The sequence below is a fragment of the Perca fluviatilis genome, chromosome 17, assembly GCF_010015445.1.
Source record: "Perca fluviatilis chromosome 17, GENO_Pfluv_1.0, whole genome shotgun sequence".
Taxonomy (NCBI): domain Eukaryota; kingdom Metazoa; phylum Chordata; class Actinopteri; order Perciformes; family Percidae; genus Perca; species Perca fluviatilis.
The window spans coordinates 19,232,552-19,255,456 of NC_053128.1; the positions used below are offsets into that span (position 1 = coordinate 19,232,552).

Genomic DNA, 22,905 nt, shown 5'->3' on the forward strand with positions numbered 1-22,905 from the left:
ACGTACACCTACTTAGACAGACAAATAACAAATAAAAAGTAATGAAAACTAATTTTAAAAAATACATAATTTTAGATGATTGTGACAGAAAAACAAAAATCCCTAAGACATTTCAGCCATAGTGCGTCATCAATGTATATGAGACATATACATTCGATGACTTGACATATATGAACCCACAGTACATGCAAATGCCACCACTTATGCAAGTGAGCCCTGCAGCCTGCAGAAGGAAACATGACTAATGCCAACACATCTCAGCCCTCTCAGTGGCTGTGTGCAGCATACAAGTTCACAATCACTCCTCATGGCTACTGCAGATTAGAGGTTATGCCTTGACAGCTTGTCTGGGTGTACATAAGGTGGAAAATTCACTAAACATTTGGTCTTAAATAGAGAGAAATGTGAATATAAACAAAGTAAGATTTTTTCTATCACTAGATGCATTATGTAAGTGTAACAGTCATTGATTATGCATAAACCAAATATTGTTTTAGTCCCTTAATGCCAAATTTGTGATTTATGAAATATTTAATGAGAATAAACTAATATAAATAAGTTTGAATGCAATGTTTTTTTATCCTGCATATCCTTACCCTGCATGCAATATTGTAAATTTTGAACTGGGCATACATACTGGGGGTAGACAAAGTAACCTGAAAACAGAGTTACTGATTTCCATCCCGTGTGTCAACCATCTACTCTCTTTCACTGGAAAAAAGCCATCAGTGCCCACCCGGGTCTCGGTCGTGGTGCAACAATAATTGAAGATAAACATGAACACTAAATCAACCATACAAAACTAAAACCCAGATAAATGCACACCCAAAACGTTAATAGAACATTAGTAAAACACACTTTAACTAGGACAGAAACCGATCAGAACATATATTATTTTCCCTTTGCATCGCTTCAGTGCAGAATAGTTCAAATGACCCCGCCCCTCCCATACAGAAACTTAACATCCTTAGTTATCGCTGCTTCATATGATCAGTGCATTATTACAAACTAATGTGATTTAGTAATGAATATGGTTTTTAACAAAACATGAAAGAATAAGTAGTGAGCACTAAAAGGTTTAATAACAACTAAATCTGGGTTTACAGTGCATAAGGACAACTAATAAGAATACTTACAAGGTTGTTATACCAATTAATTTAAGCGTGTTCAGAACACAAAAGCGGGGTTGTTTAACTGGCCAGTGAGTGCTGTTTAATGTAACAGGTACCCACTGATCAAATGGAAGAGGGTATAAAATTCAGCCTGTAATACAAAAAGAAAATAAAAATAAAAATGAGAAATTATGCACATCATTTATTTTTATTTTTCATTCAACATTGCAATGCAAAAAGAACCACTGCAAAGCAGAGTTGTATAGAATGTAGGATCACTTACCAGTATTAGCTAATGCACATCAATAACCTTTAATTAATAACATGGGTATTACAATAAATATTACAATATAAATACCTTCATTTAGAATATTAACAGTCCTTTGTTACACATTTACAATCCCATTTTGCCTATCATGAAACAAATGGAATAGAGAGGATTCTCTAATGACCGCACAGTCTACACTGATGGCAGGTTTTGTCGAGAATAAACTGAATTCCAAATTATTTGGATGTTTTTGATGAATAGGCCGATGATAGCCCTAATCCTAATTATCTCAAACACTGACCAAAAAATGTTAGAAAATTATTTTATATCAGAATCTTCTACAGCCCAGAACCCATAGGGATGGACAGCGATAGAATTGAATAGACTTTAGGCCTTAAGCTTGGCAAACTACAAGTATTATAAATGATCTCATACTTGTGTAGCATGTAGCAGTAAAATTCAAATGTCATATATTCTTTGGAGTCATGAGTCACCACAGTTTGCATATTTAGGCTATTTCAGATGTCATACATAATCCATCATGAGTTTCAGACATACAATATATCATCTTAAATGACAAAATTGATTAAATCTTTTGCCAAATAACCTCCATAATAATTACATGTAAATGTTTGGCACAGTATTTCCTGTAAACAAAGGAAATTATTTTTAATTGAACATGTTTCTCTGTACATGAGCAAATGGCACAAACCCATATTTTACCAATGTAAAGTGTCTCTACAGGATTTAACCGGTTTGACTGGCCGTGTTGTCATGTTTACACCCAGGAGTCCAATGGTGGAGGTTTGTTATCCATGAGGCCCACTGCAGGCCTGCCAGCTCTGATGAAGTGTTTTCTCTCACTTATCGCCTAGGTTAAAAAAAAAAAAAAATGCAGATAGTGTTAGTCAATTTGCATGAAAAAAACATTGACAGTTACAAACGCATGTCAGGAAAGTAATAATTTGAAACAAAATCCTGTAAAACAACAGATACAATTCCTGCTTATCCTCCATACCAGGGATAGGTCATGAAGTCTGTAAACATAATGTAAACAATGTAAACAAATTCAGTACATTCAAATGGAAGATTACCTGGAGAGTGTCTCTTTCCACAACAGGCCCTTTTCCATCTCCAACTCTGTCGTTTGGCTCTAAACTGGAATATACATCTGCAATGGAAATTATAATTATACTAGCAGTACACAATATGGCAAAGGTGTGGCAAAGATGAATCTTACACAGAGAAAAATAACATGTAAATCAGTTTAGGGAAACCTTTGTCAACCTGTAAAAAGCCTGCTCATAGAATAAAATCTGAAACTCTTAATTATTTTTAATTTATCTAATTAAATTGTTCAATAAGGAACCCCAGGGTTAGCAGCTTGGCTAACAGTAGTGCTAGCTAACAATAACAATATCAGTAAGTTAGTTGCTTTCAAAGTAAAATAATGAAATAAAAAAACATGCTATTAGGCTACTTGTATTGCTGTCTACAGAAGCTTATAAACTCTACAACAACAGCAATTCAACAACAGGCCAGTCCTCACATTGGAGAAGCTATTCATTTAGACTGAAACACCAGTGAGCGAAACAGGCAAATGCAATGAAATAATTAGTGGAAAGTAGTTCAAAGGGTGTTTATGTTCATAATTCATAAAGAAGCACTGAAAATCCCTGTTTTTGTGCAAAGCTAGAGGTCGCTCTTGATGTGGGAAAGCGGGTGTCCTTTTGAAATGTTAAAATTAAATGTGACTGGTGATGCGTGAGTGCGCCCTGCCTCTGGGAGAGCCTGTTCAGGCTAATAAGCCAAGTCTCTGCACTGATAACCTTGGCAGCACATCATGGGTTTAAGGCTATGTTTTAGAAGAATATGGTCTGGGACTGGAAATGCCCATGTATTTGTCCCTGACATGATAAGAACGTCAGTATGTTTAAAAACAGCTTTTCTTAGTCGAGCCAAAGGACACTTTTTTAATTTAGATGATGGTGAAATAACATTTTGCTGAGAGAATGCATGCAACGATTTGCTGACCTTGGTTTTTGTCCATGAGAGGCAAGGTGATGTCATCGCTGCCTTGCTTTCCACTCTTGGATTTTTTAGTCACTCCGGTAGTTGTTGGCTTTGAAAGACAAAAAAGGATAACATTACTCTATGACAACCAGAATTTTAGGCTTTCCTGTAATTTAAAAAAGGGTATTACATTGGTTTTGGTTAGAATAACTTTTACTGAGTGTTGGACAGTAACACACCTTGTATTTTTAATCATGTTTAAAATGTAACAGGATAAAGGGTCCTCAGTAGCCTACAGCCTACTGTGCACAAGATTTTCTGGGTTTAAATCAAGCCCAAATCTCACTTTCCCTACTTTTCTTTTTATCTGACAAAAGACAGATTTCACAGTTGAACATATGTTGTTTGTTTTTTCATTATGCATTTTTGACAACTATTTCTCAACTCACACTACCAGGAGTAAAGTGGTTTGTATAGTCACGCCACATTTAGGAAATAGAAACAAATACCTTAAAGTGGCTCTTGTTCCAACCAGCCTTGTTCAGAGTGTTTCGCAGTTCCTTGTAGGCCCATATTGTCTGGAGCACATGGGAAGCAGCCTTGGTCTCCCGTGCTGATTGGCTGACAATAAATTATTAGACACTATTTTAAACCACAGAGGACAGCCCGGAGACAATACTGTCCAGATGATTAAAATCCATATCTGATTGCCCTAGGATTTGATGACTATAATATCATGAGCTATTGCATCGAGGCTGTCTGAAGTACAAACAGACATTAAGCAGTTGCAGCAACAAATACTATAATACCAATACAGTTTTTTCGGTCTTTTTTCAATCTTATTTTGAAAAAAGGACAATATCTGAAACTTTGACTTTGGACTTCTGTTTAGCAAGCTGTACCATTAATATTTAATCAACATTGTATTGTTTAGTTTGGAATGCAGTACATATTTAGAAACTTGTGTAAAGGTTTGAAAATTATAATTTAGTTAAAGGACATTCAAGTACCTTGACCTGTTGATGGCCACCAGTTTCTGCACAGCATGACCCTGTATGAGCGCCCGGGCATTCTCTGGGCTATCCGTGATGATCTCGTGGATGGTGTTCAGAATAGACACCACCGTATCGCCCTCAAGATTCTTTGCTGGGTGCTGCTGCCCACATGGCAGATTACCGACAAGGTCCCTCAAAGCATAGCTCCCTGTAATGACAGAGAGACAACATAGCAAAGTTAGTGTTCAAGTGTAGAGACGCGTATGCAGATGAGAGTCACAAGCTTGTACCTATTAGGTCTTTATTCCTTCTATCCATCGCCAGATTGCGGAGAGCAATAGCCACAGCTCGCACCACTTTGTCCACATCTGAGCGCAGCAGCTCCACCAGAATAGGCAGCCCTTTCTCTTTTCTCACTGTGGCCCGGATGTAGCTAGACCACTACAAGAGCAAACACAAAATACAACTGAGTGATGTTTGGGAGTATCTGTGAGTTTATGTTTTCTTCATATCTTAACTACCCACTCATAACTCTGCTCAAGTGCACTAAGAACATACCATGAACAAAGTTCTGCTCTCTCAACTGCTCTCATGTGTACGATGCAACTTGATTTCAAAAATTCTTTTAATCTGAGCGTGGCCTCAGTGCTGAGGTTAAATTATAGTGACATTCATGGCGTAGTATATCTTGGCAAAGCACATTATTTGACAGCCCTATGGAACCACTTGGGGTACATAGCAGTAAAAGTGATTTTTGTGATCATAAAGGGTGGTGACAAAGTCAATCTAGAAAGTCTGGTTGAATTAAGATGATTGATCCCACATCTCCCTCCTTCTGCACACTTTAACATTGATGCAGCATCAGAAATACAACCAAACCAGCCCAGAAAAAAGCTGTAGTCATGGAGGCCCCCATGTAAGGGCCTGGGGAGGTTGTCTTGTTTGACCCTGCACAGTGCAGACTGACTTAGAAGGTTGATATATTATCTACACAATATTTACGGTACAGGTCAAGTCTCTCCTTAAGCTGAGAGCAGAGAGATGATGATGATGTCATATAGAGACAAATCCTGGATCTGCTCCATAGACATGTATAAGGACACTAACAGCAGTCATGTCGATCTTACTTGGATATAGCCTGAGCCAACAAAGTGTCACTTAATAAGTACATTAATTTAAAGTTAAATGTTACCATTTCCAGACTCAAAGAAACCATTTTTATGTTTGTGATACACGCCACAATCACAACCCCTGTCGCAGTCACAACCCAGTGATGAGTGTAAGAAAAAACTGGCAACTATTCCATCTACTCACAGCCCAGTGTCCCGCAGCGAGGTTCTGCAGTGCCCCTGCAGCTGCCTCCAGGGTGTTGTGGTTGTGACTGCAGGTGAGAAGAGAGAGGTAGAGCCTCACCACCTCTGGCTGGTACAGCAGCTCCAAGCCTTTAACAGAAAGGCAGAGAAAGTCAAGGATGATTTTCAAGCAGTGAAAAAGTGCCTGCCTGACCATCAGCGGCTAAAGACTTCAATGATGGTGTTATTAACAGTGTCAGTATCAAATGCAAATATATCAACATTGGACCACAATTTCTTCTATCAAGGTTAGTTTAAGTCAGTAGATAGGCAGGTTAGTAAAACAACATATGTATATGTGTATGTATATTGATCAATTGATAAATAAATTGATAAATAAAACCCTACATGAGAAAATTACAACTCTGTCAGACGCTTACAAGTAGTATAAAACTGACCCCGGACCCTGACATGCTTGTTATACTTATTTGCATTCACTGGCTGGAGTGTTGGAGGCATGAGCTTAGCTTTGATCTGTTTAAACAGCAACCAGAACCAAATATATGATATTCAGCCCTACAGTAGTAAAAAAAAAGAAAAATGTGCCCATAGTTTCCATATACAGAATGCATTCATGGCTAAAAACAGCCATATGGCTATACAAAAGGTAAAGATAGTTTAGCCGTAGGCAAATAAAGATACTTCAGTGTCAGGCAGTATCTTGAGCAAATTCCAGTGCCTGCAGAGGAAATGTTCCTCCTCTAGATGTAGCCAGATAAAAATGTCTTTCAGTTGGAGGGTCATTTTGTTTTAGTAATGAAGCTCTCCTCAAGTGGTGCAGGTGCTGGAGTGCAGCTTTGCATTTAAATGAATTATCTTCCGGGCCATGCCAACGTCATGCATACAAAGCAAATAACATAACACAGAAAGCAGGTACTGATGGAAGGTCTGCTTATTATTCTATTATTAGTTAGCCTAATGTATAGCCTAATTACTAATGTCACTGTGAGTCATACCACAGTCAGAATTTGTCTTATGTGAAGTTGACATTCTTTAAATATATACCTTTCATTTGTTCTGTGCGTTTTGGTAAATCCAATGTACCGTATTTCCTGTCCATTAATCCATTTTTCCAACCTGTACATCACAGACACATACATGCACACAAACATTTTTTCATTATATCAGTAGACAGACAGATAATGTCAGCAAATTCAGTGTGGTATTACATCTTAATATTACTACCATGAAAATATTCAGCAGTAACAAGCAGACTGACCTTGATTGAACCACTCTTCTGATGAATATAGTTTTCAAGGGAAAAGAAGAACAATGTTAAAGATTAGATTATACAGCAGCAGAAAACACAGAGCTGCTCCATGTGGTGAGACACGGGGGGAACTGACAGTATCAGGTTGATGTTTGGCTCAGAGAGGCCTTTGTCAATGTTGTGCAATTAGCTGAAAGGTTAGCAGTGGTGAAAAGCCATAAAACTTTAAATCACAATTAACTCTAACCCTATTCTTTCTCCATTAGGCTGTGTCCTGCAGCACAAACTGCTGCAGCCTATTAGTTACTATTCATCAGCTGTAATTTACTTAATGTTACTTATATGGTTTATGCAGCATCACTACCAAAGGTTTTTCACAGTTCAAAACATCCTCCTCGGTTGCATGGTGTAAAAATCACATAACTGATGAAACAGTAGGCTATAAGTATAAACATGCTTTTTCAATTTTGGAACCTGGCACTCCTCCGGCAGAGAAAATGATATCATCAGCTACTGCATGTGCAGGGATATGAAATATTCAGGCTCTAATTGGCATAAAAAGGGGCAAGAAACTTGAAACCGATGCTCGAAGCAAAGTATACTAAGAAAACAGATTCTATTGAAAACTAAAAAGTTTATGTGGAGTGTTATGGGAGGAGCGGAAGATTAAAACAAAATAAACTGTAAAACCCTCTGAAAATGACTTGCTAGTGCTTGTTCAATCATAGACATCAGTGCATCTGTTTTAGTAGAGTGCACTGCACAAACTGCTATTTTAAGCCCTTATCAGACTCAAATCTTAAATAGAGCATATTCAAGTTTTAATTTGGGGACTTAATCATTATCTTCTGTATCTTGAGAAACACCCAAGATACGATAGATGTCCCCACATGTGGGTTTTGATTTGTTAGTAAGCAAATGAATCAACCTGAGAAATTGAATTATAGTTGAATTAAAACAATCAAAGCAACCCAAACTGAAATAATACAACCAGTAATGATTATTGTGATGTTATCGACTATGATGGCCTACCAACCTTTGGGTCGTTTCCCTCCAAAACAGTCAGGCTCATTCTTCTTCTTCTGGTGCCCCACTGATCTCATCAGATTGGCATGGGGTTCCTGAAATCGCTCAGTTCCTGGTATCTCTTTATGAACATGATAGGATAGGTTTCGCAGTATGCACACGCAGTTCTCCACTGACTGAATGGAGGATAATGAGATTTCAATCAGAAAGTTATACGGCAGTAGGAGTCATCCGAGTGTTTACACTGACTTTTCAGAATAAAATGTATTGATGATTTGTCAAAATTGAAATTCTGAGTAATGTCACACTTTGGAGAACCCTACTTTGATTACTTTGATGACTTGAATTTAATCTCTGAATCAAATTGCAATTGTGTACATGCTATTAACTTAAATTTAATGCGAAGAAATTAATCAATCCAAAGTTGTTATTACAACATAGCATTTAATTACCAAAACAATGAATAGTCACCAACCAGCAATTGTGCTTAAAATACATTTTGGGTTGAATTTTTTCCTTAAAGCTATAGTGCGTAGTTTCTGTCGCCCCCATAAGGAATTCTAAGTAACGACAACAAAACTGTCAGCGCATCCACATGATACAAGCCTTCCGTGATCGCGCACTGCCCCTACCCCTCCCCCACGCAGTTGCTAGTAGCCAAGGAGGACATGGAGGATTAAATAAACGTGACGGACTCTTCAGAAGAGGTAATTATCTTCACTTAAGTTTCTGAGCGCGAAAATCACAATCTTCACAATCTTCTGAACATAGCCACACTGAGAAATACAGAGAGAGTTGTGTGGCGCTCATAGTCTTAATTAGCTTTGTACAAACTCATTTGGCAATGGCTTGAATGTAACAGACGTTCATTAATATCAAAAAGTTACGCACTAAAGCTCTAAAGTCTCTAAATTTAAGTCATTGTGATGACTTCAGAAACCTTATTGTCAGTGTCCTTGTTGACAACTGCTGACTGAAGGGCATGCAGGAGAGCGTCCACAAGCCCCTCACACTCCCTCAACCTCTGTCGAGCGTCCGCCCCATCTGAGCTGACGTTCCTGCAGAAACAACTTTGTTAGCAACGCTGCGAGAACACGGCCCGTGACAAGTCAGCTTTTGGTTGTCATTTGTTCCATGACAGAAGCAAAGCTTACCTCAGACATCCAGAGGTGTTCTTGAAGACTGTGGTCCAATCAGCACTCAACAGTTTGGAGGGGTCAGCTGAATCTCTCCTCCAGCCCGAGTGTGGGATGATGATCTCGTCAGTCAGTGTTTGAAGCGCGTTGTTGATTACCATCATCTTCAGCGGCTCATGTGAGGAGAGGTTCCACAGAGTGCCTGCAAAGGAAACAATACAAATGCTGTAGAGATGAAATTAAGGATTGCAGGTTATGGCTGCAGGAAGAGTAAGGGATTGAGCTGTACCTGTGACTAACTCTTTGACCTCCATGCTGCTAGACTTCCTCATTAGTCTGACTAAAGCTTGGATGCCATCACAGTTCTTGATGGCCATTTTGTTATTATGGTCTTTTCCGTAGGATATGTTGCGCAAAGCACCACAGGCCTTGCGGTGGACCTCAGGTTTAGGGTGGTCCAGTAATTCTACCAAAATTGGCACCCCGTTAAGCTGGCGGACCTCCTGCTTGATGCGTTCGTTCTCATAACACAGGTGCTGCAGATAGGCGGCAGCATTGGACTTGACTGGATCCATTGGGTGGCTGAGCATCGAGATCACCTCATGCAGGTTGGGGTCTCTCCAGCGTGGGTCCCTGCGGATGCTGTCCAGGCTGACCATGCTGCTGCGTTTGTGGGAGAACTGCAGGGTCTGTGCTCGGCACATGGCCTGGAAGAAAGGATTCAGGTTCCCCTCCAGCTGGGCCATGAAGGCATCATCGTATCCACCTCTGAAGTGACAGAGACAATCATGCATGCATAATGGGATCAGAACTAAAACACAACCATCACTCTTGCCTCACAGTGACAAAAAATGCTCCAGGCGGATATTTTTGTTAGACATAGCCAGGCTAGCAGTTTTCCTCTGCTTCCAGTCTTAATGCTAAGCTAAATAAATAAGGTTGTAGCCTTATATTTAACAGACAAATATGAAGTGGTATTGATCTTCTCATCTAATTTTCAGCAAGAAAGTGAACAAGTATATTTCCCAAAATTTAAAAAACTATTCCTTTTACTGTATATTCAACAGGTTGAGTGGTTGAGTGGTGGATTGGGGACTGGGCTTCAGGGAGTTTAACAGCATACGTGAGTTGCTTGTATCTTTTGTACCTCTGTCACTTTATATGGGATAAGGAAAAGCTTCTGGCAGGCAATAACAGGTGAAACCTCCTTATTTATAGACTTTGCAGCAGGCTGCCATTCCTGATTGATACCAGCTGCTACTTAACTGCTGTCCATATGTCTATTGTCCAGGCTGACTCACAGGACCAAGATAGAGCTGACTAGAGGGTGTCTGTGTAGCTACAAAGATTGATATATAATTTTCACAGCAGGACCACTGTGATAATGTTAGTGTTGATTTGTACATTTTTTCTATTGCTACTGTGGCAGTTTATAGCACTGTACACGCACAACCTCCATAACAAAGTCTTGCTTTCTTTAAATTTTTCTTCTTTCATTTGTGATTAGCCTGGTGCCAGACCTCTCAATCTCTGTCCACAGCTCAGATGTTTTAAAAAAAATGGAATTCAGTTGGTTTATTGGGCAAAATGTGGACCACACATGGAAAGACATTTATGTTTAGATGTTTTTTGCAATTGAATTTTTCATAGATTAGACATTTTCATTCATAGCTTTAAAAACCATATCACATCTGAACTGATGGAATGAAATTTATGAAATCCAGTCTGTAGGTACAGAGGTGCACCATAGAGTTAAATAGCTTGGTGTCCACGCATTTGGTCACATTTACTTATAACATTTGTCGCAACAGTGATAAAAAACAAACTGTAAGGTTATTTATGCTATTAATGTCAAAGGTAAATTGGCTTTCTATTGGCTGTCTGGTAGCTTTTGTTACAGGTGATCCCATTATCAGGGACCATATTAATATTTTGACCAAAAAAACATTTAATGGGATCAAAGATTGACATTTAATAAACAGACTGTAGTGTACTTTAGAGACTGAGTAACAAAGCAACACACATTTACCGATTCATTTTCCCACAGCCCTTTTTAAAGTGGCTAAATACATGTGGGGAATGATCTCCAGTCCAGGCTCCAGGACCTGATGGTGTGTCCCCCTCTTGTCTGTGAGTCTGCACTGAACAGCTGGCGCCAATCTTCACGCAGATCTTTAACCGGTCCCTAGAGCTGTGTGAAGATTGGCGCCTGCTTCCAATGCTCCACCATCATCCCAGTCCCCAAAAATCCTCACAGGATTAAATGACTACAGGCCTGTCACACTGATGTCTGTGGTCATGAAATCCTTTGAAAGACTGGTGTTGAGCCACCTGAAGGACATAACAGGACCCATGCTGGACTCCCTGCAGTTTGCCTACAGGGTAAACAGGTCGGATGATGCTGTCAATATGGGACAGCAATACATCCTGCACCACCTCAACTGCCCAGGGACGTATGCCAGGATGCTGTTTGTGGACTTTAGCTCGGTGTTCAACAACATCATCCCTGTACTCCTACATCAGAAGCTCACCCAGTTCTCAGTGCCTGCCACCACCTCAGTGGATCATCAGCTCCCTGGTTGATAGTCAGCAGCACATCAGCACTGGCGCCCCACAGGGTTGTGTCCTCTCCCCGCTACTCTTCTCCCTCTACACTAATGACTGCACCTCAAAGAACCCATCTGTAAAACTCCTGAAGTTTGCAGATAACACCACCGTCTTTGGTTTGATCCAGGATGGTGATGAGTCTGCTTACAGACAGGAGGTGGAACAGCTGGTCCAATGGTGCAGTCAGAACCACCTGGAGTTAAACCCCAAGAAGACTGTGGAGATGACACATCACCATCCAGAACGACACAGTGTCCACTGTGAATTCCTTTAGGTTCCTGGGATCAACCATTTCACCGGACCTAAAATGGTCTCCCCACATTGACTCTGTCCAGAAAAAGGTCCAGCAGAGGTTATACTTCCTGCGACAGCTAAGGAAGTTTAATCTGCCTAAGGAGCTGCTGACCACTTTCTACTCAGCCATCATTCAGTCTGTCATCTGCACCTCCATCACTGTCTGTTTTGGGTCAGCCACCAAACGGGACAGGGCCAGACTGCAACGGACAATTAGGGCTGCAGAGAGGATCATTGGAGCTGACCTTCCTTCCATCCAGGACCTGTACCGGTCCAAGGTCAGGAAAAGGGCAGCAAAAATCTCTGCAGACCCCTCACATCCTGGTCACAAACTGTTCAAACTCCTTCCCTCTGGTAGGCAATACAGGTCACTGTTCACCAAAACCAGCCCACACAAAGACAGCTTCTTTCCCCAAGCAGTCACTCTGTTTGAACGCTCAGAAATAGCCCCCATCCTTACACTGAACAAAGTTAATCAACACTGTTCTGCTCATCTACCTCATGTATATTTCAATCTTACAATTACAATATTGTTATTAATATATTACCATTGCACTGAACTGCCTTGCACTATATTCATATTTAAATCTTAAATCCAGACTATACTGATATTGCATTATTCCTTCCCTCTCTTCAATTGTTATTGTAAATTTTTTGTAAATTTGTAAATTCTATTGTATTGTTATACTGTATACTTAACAGTATTGTTTTATATTTCTTATTGTCCTTTCTGTTTTTATTCTTTATATGTTAAGTGAGTGTTGTACGTTGAGAGCAAAGATTAACCACAGTCAAATTCCTTATTTTTTTACGCAAACCTGGCCAATAAAGCTGATTCTGATCTATATTTGATCCTACATCTACGTACTATGGAAACCATAAACATACTTGAAACCCATTTATACAGTTTCTCTGAAGGATCAATAAAGTTTCATCTAATGTACTGTCCTCTTACCTGGTTCTCGAGGGCTCCCTGAGGAGCTCCATTGTGGTGATTGGCCTGAACTGGTGGATTCCCCCCAGTGTTGGGTAACTGGCAGCTGGGTGGTCAGTCTTCATGTCCAGAGGGTTTTCTCCCCGTTCGCTGAGGCCATCCTCCTCTGTCTGGCTGGTCAGGCCTGCAGGAGCGTAACTGTCCCTGAGGAAGGGTAAGGTGTAGTGAGCCCCGGGCTGGAAGTTCTTGGTGGGCCAGTAGCCGTGGAGGGTGGCACGGGATAGGCTTCCATACCCTGCACATAAGTCACCCCCAATGCCTCTGTAGCTGTCAGGGAGGGTGTACACTCTGCTCTGCCTGTCTGGGTTCACTGGCTGAGGCTCCTCAGACTGCTGTACTATCTGAGGTTGTGGGGGTGCTGTGGTTGAGTTTCTGGTTGGCGTAGTTGGTGTAACAGACTCAATGGGTTGACTGTTTGCTTCAGGAATAGGTTGCTCAATAGGGGTGTTATCTTGGACCTCTGGAGTCGATGTGAGACCAGGTGTGTTTGGTGTCTGGAAGTTCTCCTGCTGTGTCTCTGAGGACTTGTGGGTCTCACTGGGGGCCTGTTCGCCTTCCTGTTCCATGGCCTTGGACTCCTACAAGGATGGATGCACCACAACTATAATCTCTGCAAAAATCTAATCAGAACCTCTGTTAGTCTTAAAAATCCCATTTGTCTGAGGTTTCCTCTCTCCAATTACATGCCACCAAATTGGTGTGTTTACTGTCATAGTAGGAACGGTCAGTGTAACACTTATCAGTTCAATTTTCTAAGCACAAACGGACATTTGGAAAAACAGAAAAATGGGTTCCAATATCCAATTTTTAATATTTTTACGCCTTGACAAATTAAAAAATTGGATCTTTAAACTGTTTTTCCAATTTTCTGTTTTTATTCCGAAAATCAGAAATTTTGAAAATTACAAAATTGTGTCTAGGCTCCAATTATTCAATACTGCAATGGTATTCTCTCCCTCGTTCCGCCTAGCTACGCCCCGCCCTCCACTCAAAACCATCAGTTGCAAGCACCTCTGACCCCAAAGCCTATCAGTTTTTTTTTTTTTTGGTCCATATGCAGTTAATGACCTGCATATTCTGCAAAATAGAGGAAGAAAATACCATTGCATTATTGAATAATTGGAGCTCAGACACAATTTTGTAATTTTCTCAATTTCTGATCCTCTGAATAAAAAACAGAAAATTGGAAAAACAGGTTAAAGATCCAATTTTTTAATTTGTCAAGGTGGAAAAAAATGAAAAATTTGACATTTTAACCCATTTTTCTGTTTTTCCAAATGTCCGTTTGTGCTTAGAAAATTGAACTGACCCAGGAACTATTTATTATTAATTTACTGAATAGACCAAACATGTACCTTCTGTTACCTACAGTGTGTGTTTGTTTATCATTTAACCTATACAGCCCACCCCAGCTCATTTCTCATAGCCTATAGTGATGATCAATCGTCATTATTTCAGCACTTCCTTGGCTTTTCGAGCCACCAGTAAATAATGAATTCTCCCTTCCTGCCAAACAATAATGAATTCCTCATGTTGAAAATTAGTTTAGATTGGACTCTGATGAAACAACTGGAGGTCCAGCCATTGTTTAGATGCAGGGTAAATTGCAGGACATTTAATTGTCTGGTTTAGTAAACTGAATTTGGTTTTGACTTTCCTAGTGGAGTGTGAGCAAAATTATTTTAAGAACAATTGCAATCAGTTTCATGGTATTTTTGCCCCAGAGGGAAAAAAAAGTCTCTGCCTGTCAATGTAACTCAGTGTTCATAGTGTGTGTGTTGTGTTGTGAATCTTTGGAAAATTTCCTTTAGGGTGCATGTATTTCTATATTTCTTAAACCACGTGTTGGTGATAATGGATAAAAAAAAAAAAAAGTAAAGATAAAAAGTTGGAAATTTCAAGAGCTCTTACAGGCTCACGATTCACGTATGACTGAATCAATTAATTAAATTATAAATTAAGTAAAATTACTTTTTTAAACATACAAAGAAAATACATTCATGCCATATTTAGTTATATGTTCAAAAGTTTAAAAATATATTCATTATCATGGCAGGAAAGTTATTTTTAGTGGCCTTTAAACTTCTTTGTTTTAACAGTGTTTAAGTCAAACTGTCAGAAGTCAGTGGTGACAAAGTGTGACCAAACATAAAATAATGCACCTCAGTGTCTGTCTGATGCGGGGTGTCAGTCTCTGTGGAGCTCTCATTGGTCGAGGTCATCAAAGAGGCGATGGAGGTGGGCGTGTCCAGTTCGTCACTAGTGGTGGGGTTATCCAGAGTTGCCTCTTTAGCCTCCTGGGACAAAGATAGTGGAGGAGGCCCCTCTGAACTCTGCTCCTAAGCATACAGACAGAAATGAGTAAGGCGCTGAGCTGCGTACATGTACATTATGTTTACACTATACACAAAAGGGGAATGATTACAGGGTAGCCAGCACCATGAAAGCATACCATGTCATTAAAGCTGTCTTCACAGGATGAGGGAGCTGCAGTTGATGAAGGGTTGTGAGCAAAGTCAGTGTTGACAGCACAACTCATTTCCACTCCATTATCATATAATTTGTATAATTTAAAACACGATCTGTTGAATTCACGCTGTAAAATGCTGATATGCACACATTTTTAAGTTAGACTAATGTATGTCTGGGAACTCAGAGACAATTTCTCTGTGTTTAAGCGATTTGATGAGCTGTAATCTAATTGAGCAATCTGACCATAGGACAACTGTACCCAAGCTGGTGCAGAGCCAAGGATCATGTGTAGACAGAATTACACACAGATGTAATAAAGGACGAGAGATGCAATTTACCACTTATTTAATTAAGTGGTTGTAGGGTTTCTCCGGTGTCATATCCTTATGTGCAGACTAGGATTCACACTATATCAGTTAGCTTATCTCTACCAGGTAATAATTTCTTCAAAGTATGTTATTAGTACAACATAAGAAAGAAAGTATTCCTAATATATCAGAATCATTTATGCATGCGTGATTGGTTTGTTAATACAACTTTCTGGCTCAATTTCTGTTTGAATTTGTCACTGGCCAATTTTAAATGGATAGAGTTAGTTGTTCAAACCTTTGTAATGATTTCAGGGAGCAGGTTTACTTCTTTTGATATGTACAAATACTGACAGACAGGGAGGATTTCACAGACCAGACTGCTGTGTAACAAAACAAGAAGAAGAAACAAAATGTAGACACAAACAGGGTTTGGTAATAAATCACGACGGGGTAAAGCCGTGTTTTTCTGAAGTGTAAATCTGCACCGGGCTCCTCAGTTACAGTTTAGTAGGTCAACTCAACTGGTGGGAACCTCATACATGAGATGAAACAATACAAGCAATATCTGTATCTGTATTGGCCAAAATATCCAAGAGCAGACCTTTGCAAACACTGTTCATTTCATAGACATATTTTTATGCTTCATTCCCTCTAAACAGATGTTGACGTTCACTATTGGAAAATGTAAGCATGTATAAAAAATAACCCCTTGACAAAATACAGCAAGATTGTAATGGGACTGGATATGAGCATCACGTTATTTTGGTGTGAGACCTGATTTACCACCACTGACACTTGAATCAATAACCCAGCTGCTGCTCTGGTACAACATGTTGATATTTCTCTAAATTCCACTTGTGTATTTCGAGTATAGAACTTAAATTCTCTTTTTCAACAAAATGGGTTTCATCAACCAGAGTGGATTAATTATTCAGAATCTTGGTCCAAGAAAGAACTGGAGGCAGTATTTGACTCTAAAAACATTTTATGCTGATTTTCAAAAAAAAACTTTTTCCACAAAAATTTGCTTCGCTGCTCTAATGATCTCAATCAATATCCGATACACCTTTTTCACACTTGACCCATCAAAACATTAAAGAGTATAATTAAAGGGTTTTATTGTGGAGAAAATCAATTCCACTGCATCATTTATAACCCATTTTATGGTTGGAATTGCGTATCCACTCCCTAAATCAATTTTTGTTTTAAGAACAAATGCATATAATATCAGCTGATATTTATCACTCAATAGCGCAGACACAATATGCTGAATGATGCACAGTTAAAAAAAAGCTGCTAAATTTCCCCAAACTAACTTTTTTCTGAGGCTGCGGCATTAAACCGAACAAGTGCTGAGAACTCAACTCCACTGCATTAAATCAGACGGCTGCAGTGAACAGCTGAATGTGGAGGTAGAGGGCTTGATTCGCTTTTTAAACACCTCACCAAACACAAGAGCCCCTCATATCCATGTACAACATGTGTCAGAGGGACAAGGAGTTGAAAGGGGCACACAGGAGAAATTGGCAGCAGGGAGATGATCCTGGCTTGAACACTTCTGGGGGAGGTAGATTGGCTACTGTTAGGCAGCACTAAATGAACGCCAGGCCAAAAGAAAGACGGGGTACTACTCTCCTCTACAGACAGCTTGATTAAGGATTTGGAGGACAATAATAGGCTGGACTCGGGCCTGTGTGCTGTCCCCGTCTGATTCAAGCTCCAGGGACGGGGAAGGCCAGGCCGCTGTGAGTCAAAGCTCGTTTAAATAACTCATTGCACCATCACTAACTAAGTGTGCTCACAGAGACAAATAGGTTGAGATGATGCTTCTGAATCTGACTTCAGCTTTAAAAACAAAAACAAAGGAAGGTATATAGATGTTAGGTGCAGTGATGCAGGAGACAGAATGACATGATTAGCATCTTGTTCCCGTCAACTCTCAGTATTGAGGCCAGCTGCAGCAAGGGTATTATTTTTGGAGACACAGAGTCTGATCTAATGCAGAGTGAGTTCAGATTTTGGTGACCAGCTCAAGGGCACAACAGGCACAAGCCATGATTCAAACTGGTCACAAATGCATTTCAGAAAGAAAAGATTTGAAAAATGAGCACTTTGTATTGCAATCGAATCAGCGGGGCAAAGTCATTTTGTAGTGATCAAACTTAGAATAAATCAGAATTAAGAGGCAGTTTGTCTTTATCAAACTGTGGGATTGAAAGAGTAATGCTTCCAGTGGATAATAAAACATGACATCAGCCCACTGATGTCAGAAGACGTTAGTCACAACTTTGTCACAACTCATCTGCTCGCCACTATATGTTGAATCAGTGATGCTCATATTGGTCGCTGTAAATCTACAGAATGTGTCACTGTACACACTGAATCAAAATGGCACTGGAATGCATTAAAAGATTCTTCTTAAGACTTGTTTCCTGCAGAGACACCATTGTCCATTATGCAATACATCTTGTTTAGTCATAATTCAACCAGGCGGGTCTATTTAGAGAAAATGCTGCTCCAAAACAAGAAAGGAAAGGTGTTCATTTGCAAAGTTTCAATTTGGAGCATATTTTCAATCCACTGATACTTAAATAGTTAAATGCTGCATGGTCAGATTTAATGTCTCTGATACATCATGGCAATACACTTAACAGAGTGTGTGCAGCATTTTCCCCCTGAAGGGACAACAATTATCTTCATAATGTAATCAAACATTATTCCCCATTTAAGCTTGCCTATGCATTTGCACACATGCACTGCCATGCGCGCGTGCATGCACACACACACACACACACACACACACAATGAAGATGTTAGCATCATGTCCCCATGCACACAAGGAGACTGCACCGAACAGCAGTGAGAGGCAAGGAGGTGAAGCGATTGATGCCTCCTTCATTCATCATGACAGAGGCAGAATGCAAAGCTGTGGAGGGCTACAGTTCTCTGCAGAAGAAAAAAAAACTGATAATGTAAAAGCAGGAGGGTACAGAGCAAATAGAGCCATTCCACCACACACTTACCTCTTTCACTTCAGCAGGCATTGCCAAATCTTCTCTGCTTCCCCGCAAATGATGAACAAGATGCGTCCCCAAGTGAGACGTCTGTTTCTCTGCCTCTGCTGAATTTTTGCCTGGACTCTCCCTTTGAGCATTTGAGGCAGTTCAAACATGAGCAGCCATCCTTCCTCCCAGCTTTCACTAATACACGTCCGCTCTCTCTCTCTCTCCTCTCTCTCCTCTCTCTCCTCTCTCTCCCTCACTCTCTCCCTCACTCTCTCCCTGCCTCTATTTTTCTCACAAACGCACACTAGACGCACCATGCACACATTTGCTCAACACAGACGTTCACACACACACACACACACACACACACACACACACACACACACACACAGAAGCAATAAATGCCGGGCTCTCTCTCATACTGCACTTCTCCTCTGATCTGTGCTGCAGTTAATGTGTGTGCTATTAGCAAGGTGCTGAATCAACTGTGTGATGCTGAGCCTGTGAATGGCTTAGGTAAGTGCAGAGCCCTGCAATCCCTGTGCTCTCCCCATATTTTCTGGCAGCCTTGGTGCACAGGCAGAATACACACACACACACACACACACCATTCCCAGTGGGCTCACAAGCAGATGCAGCTGGAGCAGCCCGCACTAGTTAAGTCCTGTGTCACCCATGTGCAGCATAATAAAGGGCGAGGAATGGAAAGGTGCATAAACACTGTATGTAGCACCAGGAAGAGAGTCCTTACTGAACCAGCTTTGTTCTGCAAACTGTACCAAACAAATCAAACCCCTTGTCAGCCTTTGTGTGTGTCTGCCCACACATCTTCATAAAGCACCTCCTCAATGCATTGTTATTTGGTACAAGCATAGAAATAAAACTAAAGAAGGATTTGTGTACAGTAAACAGGGAATTGATAGGCAAGTGCTCCACCTGTTTAGGTGTTTATTTAGATGTCATCACCATAACATTGAAATTACTTACTTATTGTGGTTGTTTCGTGTGAGCTACTGGCTCTTTTCTAGTGCAGCAGGTATTGAATCATTTCCAAAGGAGTCTTAGTGAAGTGGTCTGAAATAATCACATGCACTGAGACAAAATCACTGCACTAAATACTAGATCATGATGGAAGTCCTTGCTTTCTCAAAAAAAAGCAACATTCCAGGACATCTTCTAATTTGCCATCAGACCACTTTCACAGAGACTGAGCAATAAGCCAAGTAAAAAATTATCTGCTATCATCCACAGACCAGTGCTCTCTCTCAGCTGTCTCTTATTGATTTAAGAGCACCCCTCAATATCATTGATCCTGGAGCAGTTCAAATCCTCATTGGCCTCTGCCATATTTGTTTTATCTCGGTTTGTCTAAACTTTGCTAATAGACTGCAGTTAGTCATTTTTAAGATAGCACCTTTGCATTTTTAAGGTCTGTTTCACTAAACCCCTCGGTTCAGTTAGCCTTTTCTCATTTTCATTTAATCTAATCTGTGGTTGGTTTATCTTTCACTTTATGATACCTCCTTGATAATATAATTCCAAATATACACAGCAGTACAGTAACAGAGAATGGTGAAGTGACACTTAAAGAACCTTGAATTCTTTGTTTCAGACATCTAAAGATAAGTGATACATCTCATCAGCAAATCAGTTAAAAAGCTCCATCAAAGTGAATAGCTATCACCTTTAATAAATTTTTTTTTGATCCTTCCAGAGTGAAATCTAAGCAACATCAATGAAACAGCATGTTTTCACATTAGATATTATGACTGCTGTTCACTGTTCACAGGCCAACATTAAGTGTCTTAATGGTTTTGGGTCATTGACAGACACCAGAGCAGCTTCATCACACTAGGTTATTTTTTTTAAACGGCTTCATATTCTAACGAAGGATTTTTGTTCCCACTAAAATTCATTTAGAAAACAGAATGCGATAAAAATAAATGCTAACATCAGCATGCTAACGAAAACAGTGAACCACCAGACTGACATTAAAAAAAAAAAAAAAGCTAAGCACGTCATGCATTGAAGTATGGTTCTATGTCAGTTGACGAATATGCAATATACTATATATTCTTTGAAAATGTTGAATTCAACCCATTCAGGCTTTTTCTTATGAAACAGTTACTTTGTATGTCTATATTTGTTTTTCTGTATTTGTTTATTTTATATTAATGTTTAATATGTTTGTTTATGTATGCACCTTACACCAAGGCAAATTCCACATAAGTGTACTTACTGTGGCAATAAAACCTTTTCGATTCTGATTTGGTGTTTTAATGATTGTGATGTAAAATGAGTACAGGTGCACTATAAGCTATAGCCTTTGGCTTTTCCACCATATCAAATGTTTTTTGGGGGTTTTTTATACTGTAAATTCTCAACAGTAACTAAGATCAAGGTTGATTAAGCAAGCTCCATCACTTCTGTCTGAAATTGTAACAATTTACATTACCAGATTTAATATCCATACTTCCTTTCCCCATAACTTTGCATGAGTCCATCAAAACAAGCAAGAAGTGAATTAAAAAAAACTAAAAAGAAACCCACACAGGTGATTGGGAGTCAGGGTGAGATGGCGGGGATTGACACTTTTAGTGTGAGAGCTGAAAATGTCACTCATGATGGATGAGACCTTTTTATACTTAAAATGATTTATACTGGATTTATTGACATTTCCTCAGAGTGTAGATTTTCGGAAATTACTTTGAGTTTATTGCACTTAATATTACAAAATGTCAGCTGTATAGATCTGTGAGACAAAATTAATTTATCATTCATTATGAGTCTTTCTACTTTCGGCTGGCAAACTTTACCTAATACCACCTCACGTGCATGCTCCCCTTATTTCACCCATGGACAAGTTAAATAATCCACAACCTTTTTTTCCAAGGACTTCCTTCTGCATCATCTCCACAGGCTGAATAAAGAAACTGCTTCATTGTTGCAACGACAGCTAAAGCTGCTGTGACACAAATCCACCTGATACACATACATCTTCCAGTGTGTCTGCCTGCATGCTCTGTCATTTTTACTGAATGCTTTTAACTTGGCATTTGCATGAGCCTACAGTAACCCACAGGACTCACCATGGATGGCAATGATAATACAACATGACTTTATATTCACTGAAATTACTTTACTCTCTAAGGGTTTTAGCAGTCTTAAACCATGCCAAGAACTAGAGTGTCATGTCTGAGGAAACACCAGGCTTGGACCAAAAAGTGCAGAGTGTGGAGGCGAGGAGGCAGTGAAAAGGTTTATCAACATAAAAAGGCTTACAACAGAAGGTTTCCTGAGGCAGGCAGGGAGGCAAAAGGAATCCAACGCAAAATCCAAAAACCACTTAGAAAACACAAGACTAGGAAAGGCAAAACCACAAGGACGAAGCGACACAAGGAATTAAACTGGGAGGAGGGACGATGAAGCGACAAGAGACAAAGAAAGGACAGTGACAGTAAGGTAACAAGGGTAGTAACGAGAGGCAAATGACATGAGGGATGATGACCAGGGGGAACACATCAGGGCGAGGCAGACAATCACAGAAGCGGGAAAACACAAGGCAGGAAGTACAGAAAGACACGGCACAGGAGAAACAGACACTACAAAGTAAAACAGGAAACTGAAGCATAAAACATACACATGGATAGAACAAGGAAAACAAAACAGAGAAACTGAATAGACAATATAACACAAAGACAGGCTGACAAGGGTAGACATGATTGACAGGACAACAGAGACACATTAGATACTCACAAGAACAAAGAACTCAAAAGCTGTAACAAGGTCAAATTAAATAAACTAAACTAAATGTCCAAAGGCCAACTGGCCTAGAGTAAAACCATAACACCCAGATCCTGCAGACTTTTTTGTTTGTGTACTGTGTGTACTGTATGTACAGTATGCGTGACACATGTAGAAATATTAAGCAGACAGGATCTGCACACTGTAGATTTAATAAAAACTTGTTCTTTTTTCTTTTTTTAATTATCCTCATGTAACCTGCTGCATTTGCTGTTAGTCTCTCTCCCTTCTTTTCCTCTTTATCTTTCTTTCTCTGTAACTTGTAGCAGGGTTGTTACAAAACAACTGCACACAAGTTCTTGTAGA

The 22,905-nt window shown here is 39.8% G+C and overlaps 1 protein-coding gene across 2 annotated transcripts; it reads right to left on the reverse strand.

Moving 5' to 3' along the window:
• Positions 1-1,304: 1,304 nt before the first annotated feature.
• On the reverse strand, positions 1,305-19,221 carry arvcfa (ARVCF delta catenin family member a). Of its 2 annotated transcripts, none has more exons than XM_039780211.1 (16): positions 18,814-19,221; positions 15,170-15,346; positions 12,969-13,585; positions 9,402-9,880; positions 9,131-9,314; positions 8,917-9,034; positions 7,987-8,152; positions 6,960-6,977; positions 6,746-6,817; positions 5,703-5,830; positions 4,679-4,829; positions 4,404-4,596; positions 3,903-4,014; positions 3,415-3,502; positions 2,475-2,551; positions 1,305-2,251 (listed from the first exon to the last, which is right to left on the reverse strand). In XM_039780211.1, exons 1-16 carry the CDS (start codon positions 18,832-18,834, stop codon positions 2,159-2,161), a joined length of 2,694 nt encoding a protein of 897 aa, XP_039636145.1. In that variant the 5' UTR covers positions 18,835-19,221; the 3' UTR covers positions 1,305-2,158. The 2 variants fall into 2 exon arrangements, with proteins under 2 accessions (XP_039636145.1, XP_039636144.1); XM_039780210.1 differs by lacking the exon at positions 18,814-19,221 and adding an exon at positions 15,460-15,605.
• Between the last annotated feature and the right edge of the window lie 3,684 nt (positions 19,222-22,905).

What these genes read in the sequence shown, in the direction of transcription:
- arvcfa (XM_039780210.1), bottom strand. Translation starts at nt 15,546, where the DNA reads ATGAGTTGTGCTGTCAACACTGACTTTGCTCACAACCCTTCATCAACT. An exon ending in AGGGAGCCCTCGAGAACCAG is followed by an intron (nt 9,881 to 12,968) that starts GTAAGAGGACAG and finishes CTGTCACTTCAG; the next exon opens with AGGTGGATACGATGATGCCT. An exon ending in TGGAAAGAGACACTCTCCAG is followed by an intron (nt 2,252 to 2,474) that starts GTAATCTTCCAT and finishes TTTTTAACCTAG; the next exon opens with GCGATAAGTGAGAGAAAACA.